Source organism: Aulonocara stuartgranti (genome assembly GCF_965226115.1).
Source record: "Aulonocara stuartgranti genome assembly, chromosome: 15".
Classification (NCBI taxonomy): Eukaryota; Metazoa; Chordata; class Actinopteri; order Cichliformes; family Cichlidae; genus Aulonocara; species Aulonocara stuartgranti.
In genome coordinates this window covers 692,645-718,899 of record NC_138951.1, presented here as the reverse complement: position 1 = coordinate 718,899, position 26,255 = coordinate 692,645, and the positions used below count along the sequence as shown (strand labels likewise).

The window sequence follows — 26,255 nt, the reverse complement described above, 5'->3', positions numbered from 1 at the left end:
CTGATGGTGCGGTGCGAGGTAAGTGGGTCATCTTTGCCGTGGCCTTTGTGGAGATCCAGAAATTCTTTTATTGCTGCCATATAACTTGAATCATTATAATTGCATTAATAACATTCTTTACTGCATTATTCCATTTAATAATATTTCTCACAGTATTGATATTGCATTAAAGATGTTTATTGAGGATGTTTAGTTAAGGATCCTTCTATTATGTTAACTTTTATTACAGGTACAGCCAGAAGTATTTTATACACATTGCATTTGTGCTTATTCAGAGTTGATGTTCCGTCCATTAAGGGTCTTAAGCTTCACTGGCGTGACTGTCCAGGTGATACATGCTGAGGGAAGATGAGAACATAGAAGGTTGACTGCATGCATGCTTACAACACATATAACACATATAATATAGGAATGTGTCAGGCCTGAGGCCTCAACTCATTTGGTGTCTCACTGTATTTTTGTCAGAAGACATATGCTGATGTTTTCTCCGGGCTGTTAATAAACTGACCGTTTGATTGCACTTTTCTGGGGCCTCCGTGGTTTGTGACACTGCTCTACATTGATTGATTTCGCGACACCTTCTCTACAGTGTGATTTGAAATTGAAACACCCCCAAAGCCCTGGAGGAGCATCTGCAGGGTAGTGATGGAACAAGTCATGGTCTCGTTTGAGAAGCGTAACATTTCACTTTAGATGAACCCAAAGCTATTAGAGAAACTGTTTAATAATCTGTTGACTCAATATTCAAAAACACGGGTTCAGCATAATCATACACACTCAGGAAACCACCACTCGTTCTACTCTGACATTTCTTTAGATAATACAGTCATAGGCTTACAGAGCAGCTTGTTATAGGCCACCGGTGACTCCTGCTAATGCTCAAAGGTACATTAATGCCGAGTCATTGAAAGTGTCCATCATTGTGTGTGATCATTATTATGTCAGGAAACACTTTCCTGCACTGATGCTCAACTGCAGCAGGGAAGCTCACATCAGTGCATCTGTAATAAAGTGAGCTGTTTTACTGGGACCAGTACACACCAGTACAACAGCATCAGCTCACGTGGCTGTACTTCATCTTTTTAAGGACACACTGCACTCTGTGTTGAGGTATGCCAAGTTTTCAGCTAAGAGCTCTTTGAGAACCATCTAACCGGTGTTCTTTCACGCCGGTCAGACGGTGTCATTGTTGCCATTTCTTCAAAGATGTAACCAAAGAAATGGAAACAGATGATCTGTTTTTGTGACAGGCTGCTAGCAACAAAGTGCTTCTAAATACAGTTTGTGTGTGAATGTGTCACTGGTGTAAATGGTCAGGTTGAAGGATTAGACCTTCACAAAGCCTGGGGAAACATCAGCACAAAGTCTGGCTGCTTGGAAGCAAAGTATAGTAAATCGTGCCAACATTTCATCAGTCGTGAAACGCTTCCTGATCTTTGTGTAAGTCACAGCAACCCAACCTGACTGAACTCATTTCATACATCATTATGCAAAAATGCTGCATGAATGAAAAGGTAAACACATTATATTCACTGTATCTGGAAAGGATTCACAGACGTCACATGTTGTCCCATTGCAGCCGTGTGCCAACCGGATCACATTTTGCACTTGAATTCAGTCAAACTGAGTTTTTTAGTGCCAACCAATGAGCCGGTGCCGACACAATGACACGTTCTGTCTCAAAGCAAACGCTGACTTTAGAAGCACAAGGGTTTTATCTTCTACTAATAATGTCATAATGAAAGTCTGATAAAGTAAGTGTGTGTGTGTGTGTGTGTGTGTGTGTGTGTGTGTGTGTGTGTGTGTGTGTGTGTGTGTGTGTGTGTGTGTGTGTGCCTTCTGCTCTGACACAGGGATTTAAGGTCCTGGATGAGTTAAAGCCTTTTTAAAGCTCAGGTGTAAACGGCTGATGGGGTCCCGTCATCACCCCGCTGGGCGGGCGTGAAGAACGAGGCATTAGGTGTTAAGAGCAAAGACGCTATAAAGCAAATAAACAGACATGTAGTCCTGCTTTGTAATACTTGTGCTGTCCACACGTATCTGTCAGCTTGGTGAATTTTGTCAGGTTGATGATCTGTTGGTGCAATAAACTAATGCTTGTGTTATACAGCGAGGTAAACCATTGATATGATAGTGACGTTATCTGTTTGAATGCCAAAGTCATTTGTCACCTGGAAACACAAAGAAAGGGACGAGTAAAAAAGAAACCTCCATGTTCATTAGTCATCTCACAGCAGAGTGAGAGACAGCTGTAGCTTCATTGTGAACACTGTAAAACCAGCATCAGTCTCTGCTTCCTCTCCTCACCACCATCATCTGCAAACACAGGAGATGTTCATCACGTTTAGTGGAAATGCAAACTGTCTCACAGTCACTGTTCACAGGAGGCAGATTACAGAGAGCGATGAGCCGGTGTCACTTTTATAGAAAATCGTTGTATCAGCATTGTCTTTGAGGACTGCTCCAACCTCACTCTGGAGAGTCATAGCTGTCACCTCTGACCTCTGCTGCACAGGGACTGCACACACACACATGCACCGCCTGTCTGAGCATCATAAAGAGAGCACACATCAGAGAAGAGGGCGGTAAGTGACTCATGTTGTAACTGACGTCAGACGCCGGAGATTTTGGCGGAAAATTAAAGCGAATGGTAGTTTAGAATTGAACGAACTCCTTTAAGCTTCAGTATTACCAAATACACTTATCAATTGTCTTATAACTAACAACATTTGTCTAAATCATCTCCAACACCCTGGAGAACAACGGGGAGAGTTTAGAGGCTCTCCAAGATTACATCGATCAGTGCTTCCAGGATCTCGTGATGAAGAAGGCCCAGAGTGCAGCTTCCCCGGCCAAATCATTAAACTATCTACGTGATAAAAAGCTATGTATTGCAAGTGTATATGGTCCAAATGTTGACGATCCCTCAGTCTTTCACGGTTTTTTCAGTGCACTCTCTGAACACTTAGATGGCACACTTGTTCTTGGAGGTGACCTCAACCTTGGACTAAATGAAGACATGGATAGGCTCAATACAGCGGGAACTCAGCGTAATTGGCAGTCCACAAATATAATCAAACAGTATATGAGCGACTTTGGTCTTTGCGATGCATGGCGCTCCCTTCACCCCACCAGTAAGAAATATACTTTTTTCTCACATGTCCATCACTCTTACTCTCGTCTGGATTATTTTTTGGTCAGCAGCTCACTGCTGAACGACATTTCAGACACTGAGATTCATCCTATAGCTGTCAGCGATCATGGTCCTGTATCTTTAACACTAATGCACAAGAATAATACTACGCCAAGTAAAAACTGGAGATTTAATATATCACTACTTAAAGATGAAGACTTTATTAAATATTTTAAAAAAGAGTGGACTTCATATTTGGACTATAATGACACTCCCGAAACATCAGCTTCTGTTCTATGGGAAGCAGGGAAAGCTGTGATGAGAGGTAAAATAATTTCTTTCTCATCACATAAAAAGAAAAAAGAAAACAAAAATATTCAGGAATTAGAAAAAAACATCAAATCACTAGAAGAAGCCTACGCGTCCCACCAAGATCAGGAAATAATGAACAAAATACGCAAAACAAAACTAGAATTAAATGAGATAATTGATAAAAAAACAAAATTCTTAGTACAAAGACTACGCCTACAAAATTATGAACATGGTAATAAATCCGGTCAATTTCTAGCAAACCAGCTAAAAATAAATAAAGAAAAAACAACTATATGTGCTGTTCAAGATTCATCTGGGAACACAATATATGAACCGATACAAATAAACAACATTTTCAGGGATTTCTATAAAACGTTGTATTCACCACAAATAAACCCATCTAAAAAAGAAATTGATCAGTTTTTGGACAACATAACTCTTCCAAAATTATTGGACACTCAAGCAATGGCACTGGATTCACCACTGACACCAGGTGAACTCCAGGAAGCCCTGATAAGTATGCCCAATAATAAGGCTCCAGGTCCAGATGGCTTTCCTGCAGAATTCTACAAAGAATTCTGGTCGATTCTAGCACCAGTTTTCTACAGAACGTTGTTGGAAATTAAAGAAAAGGGCAGACTTCCATCAAATATGAATTCTGCAAACATTAATCTCCTGCTAAAACCAGGCAAAGACCCTGTATATCCCTCAAGCTATCGTCCAATATCCCTTATAAATGTAGACCTTAAAATAATCTGCAAAGCTCTCTCAAAGAGACTGGAGAAAATCAGAGTCTATCAAAATAAGATTACTTAATTTGATAGACTACTCATACAGTAAAAACCTTGAAACTACAATATTTTCTTTAGATGCAGAAAAAGCGTGTGACAGAGTTAACTGGAAATTTCTATTTGCAACTTTACACAAATTTGGTTTTGGATCCTCTTTCATCAACTGGTTAAAAATATTATATAATTCCCCAACAGCTTGTGTTAGAACAAATGACCAGACATCCTCCAGCTTCTGTCTCCTGAGGGGCACCAGGCAGGGATGCCCACTCTCCCCTTCACTGTTTGCAATTTTTATTGAACCACTAGCAGCAGCAATTAGACAGAATTCAGTAATTAGGGGCATAAAATGTAAGAACGTGGAACATAAAATCAGCCTTTATGCGGATGATGTGTTACTTTTTCTCCAAAACTCACAAACCAATATCTCTGGGGTGATTGCATTGATAAACTCTTTTGCAAGAATATCAGATTACTCAATGAACTGGTCAAAATCTACAGTCTTCCCGATTAATTGCTCCGATCGTCACCGCGACGCGACGAAGGCTGTCCCAATTCGAAGGCTGCTCGAAATGCGGCCCTCAAATGCGTCCTTAAGTTCCTGAATTTTAAGGACGTGGCGGTGTAGACTTCGTGGCCCAACATATCCCAGAATGCATAGCGCGGCGGTGGGTGTGGATAATTTTGCCGAAAAAAACGGCGGATGAGGGGCGGCCGAAGAGTAAACTTTAAGTAAGTACTGAATATGATGTCACTTATTTATGTGCAAATGTTTAATAATGAAGAACATTAAAACATTACTGGTGGCCACATGTCGGCAAAGTCATGTGACATCAGTGACGTTTGTACTAACTTGGTTTTAAAGCCTTTACTTTAAAATATTCGCTGTTTAATAGCTGAGCTTAATCAGAGAATGATCAAAGCTCATGTAGAAACAAACAAACGAATGAACAAAAGATTTCTCCTTCATCTCTGTCAAACACAGCTGTATGACACGTTTCCAGCTGTTAGTATCATGGTTGCTAGGCAACCTGGGCAGCGCAACAGAGGCTAGACCGTCCCATTTCACAAGCCTCGCACTTCCGGCCTTAGTGGTCTTTAAGTACATGGCCCTTGAGGATCGTTGAGGCTGCGTACTTTAAGGCTGCAGACCCTGAATTGGGATACAGCCGTTGAGGAGCTAATTTAGCCATTTAAATCAGCTGTGTTGGTTCGAGGACACGTCTAAAACTGCAGGGACACCGGCCCTCGTGGACTGAGATTGCCCACCCCTGCTCTAGCAGATCATTACATGAAGGAACCTTTTAAAACAAGCGCGCTCATGCTCACAGGTGTACACACGGGTGCTCACACACACAAACTACACCCTTTTTGGCTCCTACCTTAAAGCACACTGTGTGCTGTCGATCTTACGTGCTGCACAATAATGTCAGTGCGCCCCAGGGCGGCTGTGGCTACAATGTAGCTGCCATCGCCAGTGCGTGAATGTGTGTGTGAATGACTGAATGTAGTGTGAAGCGCTGTGGGGTCCTTAAGGACTAGAAAAGCGCTATACAAATGCAGGCCATTTTAATATTTAGTATTTACTGTTATATTCCCATAGAGCATGGTAATGATGTTGTTTATTATATTGCTCTTTTTTCTGCTTGTTTTCTCTTTTTTCTTTCTCAACAGGTGATCCAGGTGATTGACAGATGTATTTTTTGTCTGCTTATTTTGTTGGTTTTTGGTTTTTTTGCCCTTTATCACCGTTCCTCTTCCCCGCTGTTTTTCTTTCCCTCTTTCTTTCTCCCTTTTCTTTTCCCCAGTCAAGTCTGTCCCGTATTTAGCAGATTAAAATAAAATAAACAATAAAAGGCGAATCAAATAGACCAATACAGCAAGGCTGGGTTGGTTGATTTGGTAAAGTAAATCTGTTGGGCATCTTTCTTTGCCTTTAGACAATAATTCTGATGGCAAAAGAACCAAACGGGACAGGCAAAAAAATGAAAATAAAAAAATAAAGAGAGTACACCAGTAAAACCAGAATATGCCGGCTTGTACACATACACGAGAGACACGAGAGTTCTTCTTTACTGATGTTTACTGTGCTTCTCTTAACGTACAGGTACACCGTAGAACTGGTGAATACAAATGTACAAGAAAATTATATTTCAGCATTAAAACATATTACAATATAAAATTCACAAAATATAAACAAACATACCACTTTGGCCTGCAAGTAGACAAACCGGTGTAATTGGAACTTAGGACTTATTTCTTCTTTAACATTCACACGGCTAGACCGTCACCATGAGCAGCTTCTCTGACCTTACTTCCCAAAACAGGAAGTGACCTCTGCCCTTACCTTATATTTACAAAATTAACCGGCTATTTTCCATGTATCAAATTAACTGTACACCAATCCGGTAGGCAAAAAAGGAAAATGTTAACATGCTCAACACAAAAATAAAACATACAAAATAAAATGAGTTAGTTACATTATCATTACAAGTGCTCCGCCTAGTGGTCAAATACTAACATTTCACCAACTGTTACACAGAATATCTATCAACATTAGAAAAGATACCTGGAACTGCTCACTCTGGGCCTGAAGGGAAGCACTCGGAGGGATTCTGGTAAATGAGAGGAGACAAAGGAAAACAACAAGAGGTGACCGTGTAACACAGACAGCTGTTCACCATCTCATGTATCATCTCTGGGAGCCAAAGAGCGAGGCTTTAGTTTAAGAGGTTCACTGGGGCAAGTTCAAACTCGGGTTAAAACATCCTGTGCCTCGTCAGGAAACATGACCACGGTTGTCCAGAAGATGGCGCCCACACAGGGAAAATGAAAGTGGCTTTACCCCAGGCTGCAGCTGCTGCTGCTGCTGAGCGCTTCTCCCACTGACACACTGCTGCTTCCATGTGGTTTGCTTCACACAGTCTTCGTGCTTTAACAAGCAACTTTATTGATGTCCATGTTATTGTACTGAAGTCGTTTGCAAATGTTTTATGCCCATTAAGGGACGCAAGCATCCTGGATCAGTCCGCATGCTCAGGAAATACGAAAAGATCCAGGACGACAGGAAAGCACACAGGAAACAAATGATCTGCCTCACAGGCACATTTGGTTTCCCTGATAGAAAAAAACAGTCAAACTTGGATATGAGATGGACTGTTTTGTGTTTTTTTTTATGAAGACCTGATGAAGTTGATGATGGGTCGAATCTGCATGTTTAGTCTGTTGACTTTAAGCATCCAAAATAACAATTATTTTGAACCTTTTCCTCATTTTTTCCATTTTTCTGGATTTTTCTGATCGTTAGCAAATTCATTTTATTTAGGCTCTGATCATAAACCAACAATATAACTGAAACAGTGTCATCAACTAAAAGACAAAACACTTGGAATCTTTTTATTTGTAGGACTTTTATAGAAAAACACTTGTATGGCACAAGATTAGGTCAACTCAGATCCTAACCTGACCTTCTGATGACCTCAGCAGGTCAGCAGAAGCTGTCCAGATTTAGAGTTGGGTTTCATTTCAGCCACAGTCCAAAAAAAGTCCCATATGGTGATTTTGGAATGAACCTTTTACCATTTGGATTTCCTAAGTAGGAAAAAGTCTCTAAAAATGGGCCGGCGTTACCCAGGTGCTGAGCTTGGATGCTTCGGTAGATAAAATACAGCAGGAAACCTTCTGCTTGCTACTGCACTGGCATCTTAAAATGGCTAACACAGTTTGTCAGATTAGCATTTGTGACAAACTAAAACCTTCAGTTGAAATTTTTAGCAAATGATGATTTTAGTTGTGTAACGATCTCTGCCTCCATAGGCGTACATGAGCGCGCTGATGCACAGTTCCAATGAAATGCCACATATTTAAGGCATCACACAGCTCCACGAGGCTCCTGCAGCCGCTGCTGGTCACTAAAACCAACACGTTTCCAAGGTGTTTTCAACCTGTGCACAAAAATAGCGCATGAGCAAATACTCACTCTCTGGTAGTCATTCACCTTTCTCGCTGCATTTTTCAGTTCTCTGTTTCCATGGTAACAGCCGGCTGCAGACAGGCTGTCTTTGACAAACATGCACAAGCATGAAGCCTGCACAACATGTCAGGACAACTTTGCTGGTATTAGCAGCGCTGCGACAGAGTGGAAAGGATGTGGTCATGTTACCGATTCTGTTTTACAGCTTCTGTTAGCGTAGCGTTAATGCAGGCTAAATTTAGTTTGAGTCGAGGTGAACGGCGCTTTAACTTTTCTGTAGTTCAGAGAAAAAGGGATTAGTCTTCACTTGGTGTGGGAGTGGCTTTCCCTCGTCTAGATCAATGCTTTTAAAAGCCCTTCAGCTTCAATCTCATCACAGCACAGTTTGTTACAGCTAATCTGATTGTCCTACAACTGACACCTGCACCACCCACTAGAGTTCCTCAGTCTCTCGTAGACACACACACACACACACGGACACACACACATGGACACACACACATGGACACACACACACATGGACACATACGGACACATACGGACACACACACACATGGACACATACGGACACACACACACATGGACACATACGGACACATACGGACACACACACACACGGACACATACGGACACACACACATGGACACATACGGACACACACACACACGGACACATACGGACACATACGGACACACACACATGGACACACACACACACGGACACATACGGACACACACACACACGGACACATACGGACACATACGGACACATACGGACACATACGGACACACACACATGGACACATACGGACACATACGGACACACACACATGGACACACACACACACGGACACATACGGACACACACACACACGGACACATACGGACACATACGGACACACACACACACGGACACATACGGACACATACGGACACACACACATGGACACACACACACACGGACACATACGGACACATACGGACACATACGGACACACACACACACGGACACATACGGACACATACGGACACACACACACATGGACACATACGGACACATACGGACACACACACACACGGACACACACGGACACATACGGACACACACACACACGGACACACACACATGGACACATACGGACACATACGGACACACACACACACGGACACACACACATGGACACACACGGACACATACGGACACACACACATACGGACACACACACATGGACACATACGGACACACACACACACGGACACATACGGACACACACACACACGGACACATACGGACACACACACACACGGACACATACGGACACATACGGACACACACACACACGGACACACACGGACACATACGGACACACACACACACGGACACATACGGACACATACGGACACACACACATGGACACATACGGACACACACACACACGGACACATACGGACACACACACACACGGACACATACGGACACATACGGACACACACACACATGGACACATACGGACACATACGGACACACACACACACGGACACACACGGACACATACGGACACACACACACACGGACACATACGGACACATACGGACACACACACATGGACACATACGGACACACACACACACGGACACATACGGACACACACACATGGACACACACGGACACATACGGACACACACACACACACACACACACATTCACGTTTAGCTGAATGAGTAAGACCAGTAGTTTTATGGGATGATCTCATCGGGAGGATGATGTCAGACTCTCGTGCTGCCACTGAGCTGCTGTAATTGTTTATATTTTACAGGCTACGAGGGTCTGCAGACCTGCAGAGTGCAGACATAGTGGGGAAGAGTGTGCGCGTTCACTGCAGGCCCTTAAGTGGTTATCAGGATATGAGTTTGGTTTAAGATGAGTACCGCCTTCTCTGCATACTTGTTTTGCTTTTGAGCATCAAAATCGTCTAAAAACATATGTGACTGACTGTGAAGAAGACTATAACCAGGTCACCACCACCTGAAGGTAGAGATGGGTTTTTAGTTTTTTTATTGGAGGAAAGATTCAGTTTGTCCGTTTCTCCGGCTCGTCCCAGCGTACAGAGGCTGTTCTGTAAAACCTCTGATCCCTCCTGCTGTTTCCCCAGGAGCATTTTTCTTGCTCCTCTCCCAACTTCTCCCGTGGGTGTTCCCTGTCGGCGCCCCTCTTTTTTTGGCACTTCTTGTTTTCCCCCTGCTCGGGCCCTCCCTCTTATCTTTGTTCCCCCAGAATCACTGAAATAATCTGTTTGATGTTGGAGGGTGTCTCCTCCACCACTCCTTACTCCTCTCTGTGTCTCTTTTCTCTCCCCTCCCCTGATGAGCTCATTTCCAGGATGTGTGTGATGTCCAGTGTCACACGTTGGTTTACAGTCAGCACGGTGAGGGGAGAAGAGGAGACAGCGACAGCGGGACACGCCCTAATGTGACCTCATGCATATCGCTCTCTCTCCTGCTGCACCGTGAGCTCTTTCATGTGCTGGTGGACGCCGTGGTGACATCATGTTGCTTGTGTGAGCTGCATCAGCAGAGGGTTTTCTCAGTATTCACTGTCCTGTCCTTAAGCCCTGTTCTTTTACATTTTATTTTGCTACTGTCAAGCCTTCCTTATTACTCTGATGTCTTGACAGCATAGCTATTTAAAACAGCTGTGTTGTTATTGACATCGTCCGAATCAGCTATAATTTCAATTCAATTAAATTTTATTTATATAGTGCCAAATCACAACAACAGTCGCCTCAAGGCTCTATAACAAAAGCATTGCTAACAGGCGTTCAGATCCACTACAGGAAGAAGTTTGAGTGGGAGCTTTAGTAGGAGTGGTGTTCCCCCGGGGAAAAACGCAGATGAGCTCCAAGCTTTTCCAAACACACGATCATGCCAGCTTTGCAGCAGAGCTACTGTGAGACCAAGTGCAATAACACTCTGCAAACAGCGTTTAACATCACGTTGGGATTCGCAGGCCTTTCCAGAGCGACTCTGGTGTCACATTAGGCCAGTAATAACACAACGGTCACTGTGGCAGTCTGTGGCTGCCGGGATCCAACAACAGAGCTTTGTCACGATTCGTCTCAACAAAATGTATTAAAATATTCTAACGAAGCATCAAGCATATTGCATCATATGATATTAATGAAAGGATGGTGTAGGTACATGAATGCAACAAATGGGTCATTTTAGCTGGTTTGTAGGTGGTTGCTAGGCAACATGATGTTGTCACAAGAGTTCACGTATAAATTGTGACTATAAATTACTGATTCTGTTTGTTATGAAAATCATACTATGCTTTTATAAGGTGTTAAATTGAAGAAATGCTACAAAAAGTGATAACTGGAAGCTAGCTGCCATTTGTAGGTGTGGCCACAGAGAGTAGTGTACACACCGCTTAAGGGTCATATCAGTAAAAGGTGTTAAAAGTTGCATAATCACGTGGCACTGTCTGCTACAGTAACCCAGTGTATATAAAGTGCAGTCAAAAGTGCGATTTTAGGTGGTTGGTTGGCAACGTAACAACGTCATGTGATCTGATATGGATAAAAAACATTAGGAGTCTGAGATCACAATCACACATTACAGTACGACTGTCAGTGTTTTCTCATATGCAACATTTGTAAAAACTTTATCTTTGAACCAAACATTATACAGAAAAAAACATTACAGTCAAGTGGAAATGATGTCATCACATACAGTAGTGTGGCTATCAGATCGCCAAGCTAACGCTAAGCTAACAAAGCCACCCTGTCCTTTTTACTTTTCAGTATATCAATAAACGACACGCCCAAAACCTTTAACCTTCCTTAAACATGAAAGAAAAATGTGTAATTTAATGTTACTTTGCATTAAGTGGTTCAGCCTGAGACTGCAGATACAGATCACTATACTGAGGTTCAAAGATAGAAGCAGCGATCACAGAGCGGCTGCATTACAGTAAAACATGCGTAAAGTACAGTAGCTGTAAACATCCCCTGTAAAAATTTAATACATTTTGAAAAACGTGAAAAACTGTAAATATACTGTCATGTACTTTTATTTGTGAATACAGTGGAGCTGAACGGCGATGCTTGTAAACTAACATTTACAGTCGGCTGCAATACAACCTTAAACTGCAACACAGAATTTTTTTCTTTGCCCAGAATGTGCTGTTAACCTCTACAGGAATAAAATGCTGTGGATGTTACACTAGGAGCACTGCTAGAAGGCCTTAATGCCAAATAGGAAGAGCACAGGTGTATGATTAAAAGCTTATATGCAGCAGGTACATATTGTTTGTAGATTACAGCAGTGAAACATTGGAAAATAACAGCATTTACGAGGCTTTCCCCCAGTCTCCTCTTTAGAAGAACTGGTATTTGTGGTTATAATAATACTTGCCATAACAACTATGTGTGATACACGGCATGTGCTCGAGATTTTCTTCTCGCTCCTGTATTTACAGTTAGGATCTAAATAATTTAGAGCTCTGCGTGCTTCCTATCTGGGCCTCATGCTGAGACAAAGCTCCCCCAGTTTCTCACACTACTTCCCTGAACTCTCTCTCATGCACAGTACACACACACACACACACACACACACACACACACACACACACACACACACACTCCTGCACCATACATTAAAACACTGATTCCACCACCCACCCTGCAGTACAACACAAAGAGCTGACGTCCCTCCCCACCATCCTTCCTGTCTGCTCCCATTGGCTGAAAGGATCAGATGCTGGCAGCGTCTCAGACCAATGAGGCGTCTCCATGGTGATGTCATGGAGGCAGCATCGATGCTGTTGCTGATGCTGTTGCCTGGCGCCTGCATCCTTGCAGCCAGACGGGGTAACCGTAGTCACCGGTTCAACATCAGCAGCGGAGAAGACGCCGTACAGAGGGGGGTAAGTCTGCAGCGCCAGACACACGGCTGCACACATCTGTGTTGCACTGTGTGCCACTTTGGGTTCTTCAGGTTAACTTTCATGGCATGAATGAGCAGTACCTGCATGTGCGTGTATTCAAGCGTGTCCGTGGGGTGGAACAGGGTGAGGGTGAGGAAGGCAGAGTGATGATGCAGCGGCAAAGGTTCCTGCTGATAGGCGACAGAAAGGGAGAGAACCGAGTGTATCGTCAAAGTGTAGAGCGTGAGACATCATTTATTATTGATTCTCCATATGTCCAAATGCAGCTTTGTGTCTGATTTAAGGAAGGAGAGGCAGACAGAGAGACCGGGGAGAAAATGGAGGGTGTTTTGATGTGTTTGTGCATAAGGCAGAGTCATACAGGCGAGGGTCTGAATTTAAAATGTGCTCAGAACCGTCAGAAGTTCAGATTTGTCTGGTTGATCAGGTTTAAGTCTGCAGTTTCTTTGCTGTAGCAGTAATCTCCCAGTGAATTGATTAATATGCATGCATAGCAGCTTTCTAGGAGCAGAAAAACATAACAGTACAACAATCTGTCGAGTCTAAGGAGCTCGGAAAGAAAAGCGTCTGGACTTCTTTAAGTTGCTTGAAGACGTTTCACCTCTCGTCCGAAAAGCTTCTTCAGTTCTAGTCTCAAATGGTGGAAAATGGAGATCCCAGATCTAAGCCCTATTGTCCCTCTTGGGGGACACTCCCACAGGGCTACGATGACCTGGATGACTGAGAACCTTCACGGACAACAATCTGTGAAGACAAAACCAATGTCAGAGGAATGTTTTGTCTCCGAGAGTCTGATCAATCCTGGTGTTTGCTATGAACAATGCTAAGTGATGACACAAGTACAGAGTTATTATTATTAATATTATAATATTAGAAACAAGAAATACAATTACAAGTAGTACATGAAATTCTGCTCCCATGGAAACAAAAAAACGTTCTTCTTGAGCTCAGTGCTGTGAAAAATGGAAATGAGACGACTGATGTTAGAAAAGCAAATATCAGCTCAAGTACAAATCACAGCTGAAAGAATATGTGTGTTTGTGTTGAGCGAGACATGTGCAGACCATGCCGATCAGTTTCAGAGAACGTTTTGAAATAGGACGATAATAAGATAAGAAGGTTTTATACAGATTTAATCGACTCTCAGAAATGATCTCCTAAACAACAAATTCAGTGAGATGAGAAGGATTTGGAGGAGAAAGTGGTTATATATGACCTATGCAGCTAAACTACAAAATAAATATGATTTAGTGATGCTGAGAAAGAATATGAAATAAAAATGTACGTGGCACATTTATATAGAGGTTAGTAAACACGCTTTAGCTACAAGCCATGCATTCATACTGTGCTGTGCTTCACTCTATAGACATAAAGCACTGTATATTAAATTTAGAATAACCAATTCATTTATTTAAATTTTATCAAATCAGTGTTCGTTACTCTAAGTCTGACCAGAAAAGTGCCCTAATATTACTTTTACCACGAGGCTTAAAGCCTTTCAGGAAGAAAACCTCTTCAGACCTGAGGAAACACACAGTCGGATACAATCTTTCTTTTTTATCAATCAATAAGTAACTGAATGTCATTTTAATGTTAAAGTGCTGAAAAATATTAAATATTCTAAAATATGACAAATCATTCATGCTGACAATGCTAGCTTAGCTTAGCACAATTTCCGGAAACAAAAGGAAACATCTAGCGTGGCTCTGCTCAGTGCTAATTCCCACTTAGCTGTATTGTTATTGAAGCAGCCAATAAAACCAAGAATTTATGAATGAGTTTCATACTTGTCAGTTTTTTGAGTCAGTCAACTCTCAGGTCTCCTTGCTAAGCTACCTGGCTGTTAGCTCCATCTTTAGCGTAAAACATGAATAGCATCAGTTCTTTTACCTGACTCTCTGCAAGTGGTCAAGGCAAAGATTTAATAATAATAGATTGGATTTATATAGCGCTTTACAATGCCACTATTCATTCACTCTCACATTCACACACTGGTGGAGGCAGCTACGGTTGTAGCCACAGCTGCCCTGGGGCAGACTGACAGAAGCCAGGCTGCCATTTCGCACCATCGGCCCCTCTGGCCAACACCAGTAGGCGGTAGGCCAAGGACACAACGACCAGGACAGAGAGCCCAGGGATCGAACCGGCGACCGTCCGGTTACAGATGCGCTTCCCAACCCCCTGAGCCACGGTCGCCCATTGTGCATGTAACAATGGTCTCAATGGAGGCTCAAATGAGACTGATCCAGAATCATTTGGATCGGTCATGAGGGCAAAATTAATATTCAGTGACTAGTGATAAAAGGTTGCTGGAGGTTGATGGCTGGGAAAATGAGCCAAAAGCTCCGGTCACATGGGCCTAGAGACCTCTCAGTGAGCCCCGTTTTTTCCTTGCGACCCAAACATGCCTGAGAAAATATGTGTATTCCTTGACCGGTTGGCAAAAACGTACATGTGATTGCTTTGGTCACTAGCATGCTGCCACACAGGTGGTGGTTTTGTATAATCTCTGAGTTATAGTGAAACCGTGAACAGTGTGACACAAACTGCAAACGTGGACCATTTTCCTTGAAAGTAAGTAAGTGCACCTCATTCTTTCGTTTTACTACCGCTCAGCTAATAGTTAGCAAGTGTTTACGGCCAAACTACATTCACACTGCTAACAAACAAAGCAACCACCAGGACAAGAAGAAGGTGCAGAACCTTCAATAGATTTCAACCAGCCAGAGCAGCGACTTACAGGAAACACTGCCGACTAGTTGGGGGATATACATTTTCTGATAGCAATCGGTGCTCGCTGCTGTTGTTTGGGGGCTTGTTTGCTTTTTTTCTTTGTTTAACCCTCCTGCCATCCTTTAAAAAACTCACACCCATCACCCTAGGGACCATTCTCAGCCACGCCATAAAAAGACCATATATCCATATCTTATTCCACTTTAAATTAGCCAACCTTGTAAAACTACTTCTCCCTGAAATATTCATGTAAAGTTTTAATTATATTTTCGTTGTTTTAACCCTTCAAATCCCAGTGTTATTACATGAGCGCCCTGTGTTATAAGCCCCAAAAACCAAAAAACGAAACTAAATATTTCCACAAAAAACCAGTTGAAGTAATATGTGATTGTCATTATAAGTAGGCCTTTAGATGGACCAAAGATTGGCACCAACATACATTTTGACCTGCCATTATTTTTTTTGCATTTTTTTTGCAATTTAAAAATTAAAACTTCAAGGCCCTGAGTCTTCATTGACATCCAAGAAAAGAAGAAAAAATAAAATCATATGATGATAATTTGGGGTTGAAAAATAGCGTTTATAATGGAAGTCAATGGGCAGAAAATGGTCCCCAGGGTGATGGGTGTGGGGATTTCTGCTGCTCAGCCATTTTAGGCTGATTTAAGGAATTCACACTGGAATATTAACATTGACAGGTAAAAACTATCCTGTGGCAAGTTTGGTTATATTCCACTGAACACAGTGGAAATGGCAGCCATTTAACACATAGCAGTGGCACAAAAAGGTCCCAAGAAGGCAGGAAGGTTAAGACTCTACCAATTAAGGAGCACAGATTCAAATTCAGTGAATATCATACAGTCGGATAATGAAAAACCTCAACAGCCTATAAGGTAGCTGTCAGCAAAATTTCCCACCAACACCACCCCAAATGTTTCCACCCTCTGTCTCTCTCCCAAACTCGAAGTGACACACTCTTACTCCTGCAGGAAGCAGTGCATTGATCTGCAACCTGGGTGGCTTCATAATATGAGAAGCAGCTGTGTGTGTCCTGTGTGCGTGTGCATTACAACAGTGCAGCAAAGCAGTTCGTTTACTGCTTGATTAGTGTGTGTGTGCTGTGCAAAATCATGTGTTTGTCCTTGTCTGTCCCTCAGGGAACCGTGTCAGGGTGGCCAGGTGAGCCTGAGCTCACTGCAGTATAATGAGCTATCTGTCTTCCTCGGTAATGCGGGTTGTCTCATTAGGACACTTGTGTCTCTGTGTGGAGACGGACGTTCAGGCTTGCTGACAGGCTCATTTGTAGACGGACAGACAGACACTTTTTGGGAAATATGCTCATTTGCTTCTGTCTGAGTAAACGTTCAACAGGCAACTGGCATAGCTTGAAACACATCCAGCACCTTTAATTGTTAGTGCATCCAGATAAAAAGCCAAAAGACAATAGAATAATTTTTAGGTAGTTTCAGCTGTTTACGAACATGTTAAAGCTTTGAGTTTAGCATTTGTGTTATCTCGGTTTTGCTGATGTGATCACATTTGGAGGAAAAGGTGGAGCTCGGGGAGTTATCAGCTAGCACTAGTGCTGGCAGTGTTTAGCATCATTTAATATCAATTCACCATCATATTAAATGGGATTCTAATTTATAGCAAACTGGTTGAAGACTGAGTGGAAACCACTGGTCACTAGAAAATAAACAGTATTCCCCAACTGGTTGCATCTGGTTGAACCTAGTCACACATCACTGGTGTGAGTGGTTGCAGGAAGTTGCTAAATTGCCAACTGGTATACAGGTTTGCTTGTATTAAATTTGGTGGTTTTGGATTCTTTACGGCCAAAAAAGACACGGCTCAAAAGTGGTCCTTTTACTTTAAAAATGATCTTTATTTTACATATCTGGGATATGGAGACCTGAACACACAACCCCAGGTCTGAAGCACAAACGGAAGCCTAGATATTTATAATAATAATAATAATAATAATTTATATAGGTGCTCTCTACGTCACACCACACTTTAAGTTTCGATCAAAGACTCTGCTTAGTTTCACTTTCTGGCTGCACTCCTAGCTTGCATGGGGAATGGCAACTTGTCTACAAGCCTCGGCAACTACTCACTAAGTGGTTTCCAGTCAGCATCACACTTGGTCAAGCTTCACTACATGCGGCTGGGTTGTTTGCAGGTGACTGTGGCGACTGCCAGTAATCTCCAGCAACCACTCAGCAACCAGTCAGGTAATACTTACTCATTTGTCACTGACCAGTCTCTAAGCCCGTGACTGAGGCCTTAATGGACTAACAGAGTGGGACCGGACATCATTAATGTGACACATGCCAGTCGTTTGTTCCTAATGTCAGAAACGACACAAGCAGGCACTCTTCACATGAGAAATTGAGAAGAACTAACAGGACTGATGAATGCTGACTGTAATGGGGCCGCGTGTGGGGTAGACATCGCTCCAAGTACATCTGACTTTCAGTCTGAAGACAGAGCGCCTTTAAATTTAGACTTCACTTGTTATTTGCTTTTCTTTTATTATGTAAGGTTGAGAAAAGGTCCTGATTTGGGCTACAGTGTATCCCACAAAGCTCCATCCTCTAGGTTTTCAAGATGGTGAGTTCAACTAAATCTAAAGGGAACAACATCATACACAGAGATCAAATATAAAAGATGGGTGTAGCCACGGTGACGTTGTCCACTGGCTGGTGGGAGCTCCGTCACTTACCTTTAAAACACAGTGGGAAAGGTCTGAAGATAGCAAATGTCTCAATTAGGCCTGTATCAAGGACCCCAGCTGTTACATGACGTTCAAATGTTGCTTTATTGTTTTCGACCTCACAGTGAGCTGGGTGTGTGTCCTCATGCCAGTGATACTGGTTCCCAGGATTTAAGCAAACGTAATTAGTGTGTGCAGTGGACCGAGGAAGGGTCAGTAAGCTGTGCAGAGCACTCCCAGAATCTAAAAGGATGAGATTATCCAATTAGCACACAAAATGTTTTAGAGCACCGATGAGGCAGATAAGTGTGTCTGTTTGGATTATCGATCAGGCTCATTGAAACAGTTCAGAGTTAAAGAAATGATAGAAGTTTTGATAGAGACACATTTATAACAGCTCAGTGCTGACGAGACCATCTGTTAGGTTTTGTATTGGTGATTGTTATTTATGCTTAGAAATATCTACTCATATATGCTTAGAGTTGTCATTTATGCGGTCACACTCTGACCACACACACACACACACACACACACACACACACACACACAAAGGCAAGGTACTCTTTGTGTGTATGTATATGTCGTATGTTAATGAACCTATGCATATTCATGTAACCTCAATAAAAGAGCAGTGTTACGGGGGAGCGGACGAGAGCAACTGGGGTCAAGCGAAGGAACGGCGTTTGTCCGGTTCTCTCCCGTGCACGAGAAACATGAAGAACTTTGCCTACTCGTGTCTTGCTTGCTGTGTAATTATATTGTCTTCAACGTTCCAGCGAATAGGTTCAAGCTACAAACCTATCACCATCTGAGGAGGAGACGACGGCAGGTGGTTCTACTCTGCTGCCTTTGTGCCTCGGTGCAATCTGCTTTTTTTCAGTTGCCAAATTCATTGAAAAACAGAATTATTGTTGAATTATGAATTATTGAATTTGTTAGGCAAAGGCGGTGTTTTAAAGGTCTGTAGAAGGTTTGCAGCAGCTTCTCTGCCACGCCTCGAAAAATATGCTTGACTTGCAGCTTCTTCAGCTGGATGTTCGACTTTCTGCACATTTACTGTATCTAATAGATGGTAAATGGCCTGCATTTGTATAGCACTTTACTCAGTCCCTAAGGACCTTTACACTACATTCAGTCATCCACACACACACACACTGGTGATGGCAGCTACATTGTAGCTACAGCCACCCTGGGGCGCACTGACAGAGGCGAGGCTGCCGGACACTGGCGCCACCGGGCGCTCTGACCACCACCAGTAGGCAACGTCGTCTTGCCCAAGGATATTTGGCATGCAGCCTGGAGGCAGCCTGGGATCGAACCACCGACCTTCTGGTTAGTGGCTGACCTGCTCTGCCACCTGAGCTACAGCCACCCCAGGAAAGTTTCTCAACACACACAAACAAAAGAAACAGTTTAGTAGCCTGAGACGAACTAGAACAGCAGAGCTTCATTCTGCTGTTTGATGAACATTTTTCTTTATTTTTTTCCATTTTTAATGGTGAAACAACAACATTTAAAGTGCAGGAACACCCGACTGACTCTGACTTTTTTCTACATGTCAGGTAACTGTTGTTGAGAAGGTCAGAGATCTTTACCCAGAATAGTTTTTGTCTGAAGAGCTCTGATCTGATAATGTGAGCTTTAATTTAAAGTTTATTCTCAGGTGGGATTTTTGCATTACGCTCCGCCTTTATCTTTTTATTCTGACTCTGCTAGAACAGCTTTGCATGAGTCCAATAATCATGACTTGGCTGCTCTACACTTTTGGCTCACGCTGTTGTCTCCTCAGCTTCTTCCTTCTCAGATTGTGCCCTCGATGCTCCTGCATTCAGTGCTCTCTGTCTCTGTCCCTGCACAGCTCTCTGACAGAGTGAGGAGGATCTTCAGCGTCCCTGGAGAGTAACATTTGCAGTGAGACCATGACTCTGGCAGGTAAATGCAGTCGCAGCACAAACCCGTTCACCTCACACGCCCTGCTCCTCTGCTTTAAACACTATACTGCGACCGATCTGTTCAAATATGAGCATGCAGTATTTGTGTCGTGCAGCGTGTCGTTATTATGTCCGCTGGTATGACATAACGAGCATGACTTACGTCGTCAGTCCTCGACTGCGTGCTCATGATTCAGCTTGATCTTCTGTGTGTGTCCTCAGCCTATAAAGAGAAGGTCAAAGAGCTCCCCCTGGTGTCTCTGTTCTGCTCATGCCTGAACCCACGCACTGCAGAAAACCCGACCTACAAGGCAGAAGGTAAAAAATCTCCTTTGCACGAGCACTGGTGTTTATTAGGGGTACAGTCGCTTATAAAAGACCGACAGCAGTCTCTGTGGCTGAAGTTTGATGCTCCTCAAACTTCAGCTCCTCTCTTCCTGTCTGTCTAAAACCAGCAACTTCAGCAACTACAGACAAACACAAGAACATCTCATCCACAGATGTCTCATTAGATCTGCAGTAAACCCAGGCCCACAGTCAGTGCTGACGCACGCTGATCCTTTTGTCCTAATTCTGGGTCTTTCTAAATAATCACCTTTGGAGCTAAAAGTGAGCAAGAAGCAGTTTTGTTTCCCTCTATCTAAATTTGAATCTTTTTAAAGTTATAACAGATCAGGAGTGACTGCAAACTGCAACTAAATTCTGAACATATAACTTATATTTCGGTCTTGGCGTCATTTCTACAGAGTGAAACACTTTCTGTGTTCTTCCTCCAGATCTCTGACTAAAGTAAAACATTCGATCTCAAAGTAAACCAGACTCTCCAAATCATTGACATTTTGCATTTCAGCCTAAGTTTATGCTCCAGCATCGCTCCAGCTGTCAGACGAGGTGTCCGAGTGGCCAAGGCGACGGACTGCTCATCCACTGTGCTCTGCACGCGTGGGTTTGAACCCCATCCTTCTTTCTTATCCAGCTCTTTGTACGTGTGCATAGTGACAATAAAATGTGTTTGCTGCTATTTAAGCGATAGATCTTGGATACTTCTTGGTACATCACAAGGAACCTTTATAATCTCTTTATTGATTTTAAATGTGTTTGGTGCAGCTGACCACGTCATACTTTTACAAACGTGAAAGTTTGAGTTTTGAACACAGTCAGTGATCATTCAGCATCCAGGCCTCTTTCCTCCTTATTACAAAGTTCCCCGAGGCTCCGTCCCAGGAATATTTGATTTATGTTTATAGCAGCATCTCATTGTGTAATCATAAAGACACATTCCTCTATTTATGGCACCAACTCTAAACATCTAGCTATGATTTAACTGCCTTCCAAACCATTAAAGATCTGTGAAAAGACCGAACTGATTTTAAATGCAAAAAAATTACTGATTAACCCCCTAATATGTATGAAACTGTATAAATACTCAGACATTTAGCTTGATTCGATTTTAAAGCACACGTTGACATTTCTTATTAAATAAAGTGAGTTCAGTCGGTCTGTTTACAGGGATCTCATTATAGACGACTGGTCTCTCTAACCTCGAGATACAGCACATTAGTCCAGCTTCAGTTGAATCATGGAGATGAACAAAACGCTGGCTTGCCTGTGAGGAAGGGTTTGTGTTTGTTTATTTAAATAGATATATATATTTAAAAGAAGCAAAAACAACCCTGCTGCTATCGTTCAGCCATCCTCCAGTACACAGAATAGACTCAAGATCTTTTTGTTCTTGTTCTTTTCTCTGAACGTGTTTCCATGTTTTAAAATATAACATGATGGCGATGTTAAAGACAAACAAAGATGAGGTCATGGATTCAGCTCTGACAGTAAATGCTGCTATCCACCAACACAGATGCAGTGGACTTGGCCTGGTGCGTCATCAAAGACGTAGAAGTTATCGAGCTGAACAAACGCGCATCGGGCCAGGCCTTCGAGGTCATCCTCAAGCCCCCGTCTTTTGACGGCTTGCCTGAACTCAATGCCTCCATGCCGCAGCGCCGCGACCCATCCCTGGAGGAGATCCAGAAGAAGTTAGAGGCGGCTGAAGAGAGGCGAAAGGTGAGGGAGCGGGCGCGTCATCTGAACCGCCAGAAAACATCCGCTGTTTGTGGCTCGTTCAGCCATTGTTAAACATCTGTTAGCACTCTTTGTGTGATTTATCGGAGAGACGGAAATAGGCTTAAAATGAATGAAGGGGAAGTGGGAGGGAGTATTGGAGTGAACGGAAAGAAGGAACTGAGCTGGGGGAGATGAAAAGAGGCAGATGAAAGAGCAGAGACAATCCTGTGAGGACACAAAGACAATGATTCATATTCATCCATCAGAGAGGATGATGGAGCGAGGGCAAGAGACAAACAGGGGAAAGGTGAGGAGAGTGAAAAGATTGTTAGAGATGGAAGAGCGCTCTCTGGAAACGAGGCAATTCCAATTTCTTTGGCTTTACTGGCTCACAGTGATCTAATGTATTAGTTATGAGGTTTGGCCCACCTGAGGACAAAGATTACAGGTGCTGACAACCGCACACATTTCAGTTTGTGTCTGCACCCTTCAACTAGAACATGTTTGACAGTTGAACTTTGTTGAAATAGGTGAAAACTGCAAACAGCCTGCTTATCACCTGCAGTCTGAGTATTGTGTAAAGGATGAGCAGCTGCCTTCACTTCTCCATCTTCCTCCAGTGCCAGGAGGCGGAGCTGCTGAAGCACCTGGCGGAGAAGAGAGAGCATGAGCGCGAGGTGATCCAGAAAGCTTTTGAGGAGAACAACAACTTCATCAAGAACGCCAAGGAGAAGCTGGAGCAGAAGATGGAGGCCAACAAGGAGAACAGGGAGGCTCTGCTGGCAGCCATGCTGGAGAGGCTGCAGGAGAAGGTAACGTGGCCACGATTAAGCCCCGAGCCTCCCGACCGTTAGAGGGGAGGTCTGCAAACTGATCTCAAACAATCATTGCTTTGTGTGGTTTCTCACACAGCAGACAGCCACAGAACACCAGGGTTCATCTCCCACGTGGGACCATTATTTTTGTTTGGGGGGGTTAGGTAAAAATCCAGTGCTGATAATGCTGAGCAAGGTTTTTGTGGTGCTGATGTGTCAGTGTAACATATGACATGTAGTAGTTCGACAGCATTGTCACAAATGTCATATTAATGTTACTTTTACGACACCAGGCCAACCATATGTTTTATATATGCACATGTATTTGTGCTTTAACTATGGAGGCAATCTGGCCCATCTTTGACTTTAGTAAAATAAAGCAGCATGAAAAGGTCGTTTATGTGTCTTTGTTCAAACAGAACACGTTTAACTTTGGAGAGACAAACTCTGCTGCTTCTCTTTTCATCCAGTCTTCATGATATCCTGGGATAACGTAGAAACTCCTTTTTATTTTGCTTTTGCAGACAGGAATCAGCTCCCTGCACACCTGTCAATCAGAAATAGCCACGCCCTTAACCTTAAGCCTGATCTGTATCCAGATGGATGAGCCTGACCCACCGTAGAGTTAATATGGCAGGGACCGTTTTTGTACTGGGCTGTAAACCTGCTGTTTGGTGCAGCGTAGTTGGACAGTTAAACGTGGGAGTCTGTGGGGAGGTTTGCTACATTATTGCAAACTGTCTTTTAAATTTGACTTTTGAATGTTTTTCTTCTTTTTCTCTTGCTAAAAAGGATTTATGCAAGCTTTGAAGTTAGAGGGCAGCAGTTTTATATTTTCTCACAGCCAGCTAATAGCTTCGGATGAAGTTACACTGATATTTGTCCATGTGTATCGCAGACTGTGAAAACGACTCTTTACTGTCTCGTGTGTTATTTCTGAACCCAAACTTGTTGCCAGGCAACTTGTTGCCAGGCAACTTGTTGTAGCAACACTAATGAAACGTTGCTGGTTTTAGTCTAACACAGAGTGAACATCAACAAGTTCATGTTTTTACTGTTTCAGCTACAAAGTTACAGACATGAGAGACATATTGAGCAAAACGTCAAACACACACTGAGAGCTAAACACGAGTTTTTTGAGTGTAAATGAAGCGAAGCTTCAGCTGAACTTTCTCTTCTGGTTTGGCACTGCTCACAAACCTGATCAGCAACCATGAATATTAGTGCAATGAAATAAAGTTTTTTCAGTTCTTCCCCACTCGCTCTCATTCAAACCTTTACGCCGGCGTCTCCTTCATTAATGAAAATATCTTCCTAAATGATAATGGCACTCATGTTTCTGTGTCTGGCAGGACAAACATGCAGAGGAAGTGAGGAAGAACAAGGAGATGAAGGAGGAGGCCTGCCGGTAGACGAATGGCACGAGGGAACGGAAAGAGCGAGGAAAAAAAATAAAAAGGGGGAAAACAGTGCATTAAAAGAAGAACTCAACAGCAACTAGGGCAGATTTTGGTTTTCATATTTGATGTATGCTGCGATGATTCTGAGCAAGCTGTATAAAGTTTAGCCACTCTTGATGTTAAAATTTCTCTTTTTTCTAAAGGAACGTGGGAGGGTGGGGGGGGGGGGACGTCGGCGCTAATGTTTTTTAAAGAGGAACAGCCATCCAATCATGACTGAGTAAAAAAAAGGAATTAGAGCTCCTGTTTTCTGTGTTCAGCATCAGGAGATGATTTTAGTGAAGCTGTGTTTTTTCTTGGCAACGCTTCCAGTTTGGCACAGCCAGAGATGCAGTTTCTCTCCAATTAGACTAAGTATGTGATCATTACCTCATAAAACCTGAAAATCTGTGATGTGCTTTATTCAGACTGGACACAGTAGTTTCAGAGCCTCACTCAGCCATAACCAACTCCACTCCACTGAAAACCAGGATTCATTAAATACACAGGACCAGCTTTAAATATGAAAACACAAAGTGATCTCGGTCCACATGCTCATACTTCTCACTGTTTCTTTCACTCCGTCTGGGGTTTGTCTGTGAATCTCACTAATGCTTTATGAATATGAAACAAATAACTGGGGGGGGGGACTTTAGCTGTAGTGTAGTCGTAGATCAGTGACATGCATTTGAGTCTCTTAGAGTTAGAGCACTGATTGCACTCTTATTTCATTAAGCACAAGTCAAAGCACACACGGTATTCATACCAGAAGAGCAGTGAACATATACAGTAAAAACATTCACATTACGAGGAGGTGAAACAGTGACTGACTGCAGTTCACAGTTTAGACGTATTTCTGGCTTCGGTGGGTCGATTTGTGATCTGACTGACTTGCTTTGGTGTCTCTGATTGTTTATGGTTTTCACAGCAATTCCAACCTAAAACATTAAAATGGGGATCAAATGTGCTTAAGTGGTTTGGTCATGCTGATTTGATTGAAGTGTCTCAAATGTTTGCGCTGTAACGGGGGAGTCGTACATGGGCTTTGTACTTGCTGTAACTGTGTGTTGCTGTATATCTTCAAGGCTGGGTTGATTGTACCTATTTGGCATGATCAATAAAAGCAGCTTGGCTGAACTCGAACTTTCTCATAATTTTCAGATTTGATGGTGATATTTTTGACACTGATTTCCGTGACAGACAAACACTGGTAGCTGGGATATCACAGCACAATCACAATGATTGCCACTCTGTGTATTCAACTTGCAAAGCGACGTTGGTTCACCAGGGTGGTGATAAAATGGCCATAAGACATTCAGTCTGCTATCAGTTTGCAACTGCATGCAATCTGTAGAAAAACTAGGATGAAATGTGCCGAGACTTTGTCCCGGAATAAAAATGAGATGA

General features: G+C 42.8%; 1 protein-coding gene and 1 long non-coding RNA gene across 4 annotated transcripts; one reads left to right on the top strand and one right to left on the bottom strand.

Moving 5' to 3' along the window:
- Positions 1-234: 234 nt before the first annotated feature.
- On the bottom strand, positions 235-6,714 carry LOC309689962. The gene is made up of 3 exons (XR_014271569.1): positions 6,440-6,714; positions 2,172-2,316; positions 235-338 (listed from the first exon to the last, which is right to left on the bottom strand). It is a non-coding gene; the product is annotated as an uncharacterized lncRNA (long non-coding RNA).
- stmn4 (stathmin-like 4) lies at positions 4,955-24,826 on the top strand. Of its 3 annotated transcripts, none has more exons than XM_082506706.1 (6): positions 4,955-4,965; positions 20,461-20,534; positions 20,756-20,851; positions 22,389-22,594; positions 23,215-23,406; positions 24,762-24,826. In XM_082506706.1, exons 2-6 carry the CDS (start codon positions 20,522-20,524, stop codon positions 24,819-24,821), a joined length of 567 nt encoding a protein of 188 aa, XP_082362832.1. In that variant the 5' UTR covers positions 4,955-4,965; positions 20,461-20,521; the 3' UTR covers positions 24,822-24,826. The 3 variants fall into 3 exon arrangements, with proteins under 3 accessions (XP_082362832.1, XP_082362830.1, XP_082362831.1); XM_082506704.1 differs by lacking the exon at positions 4,955-4,965 and adding an exon at positions 13,047-13,132; XM_082506705.1 differs by lacking the exon at positions 4,955-4,965 and adding an exon at positions 15,643-15,727.
- Positions 24,827-26,255: the final 1,429 nt, after the last annotated feature.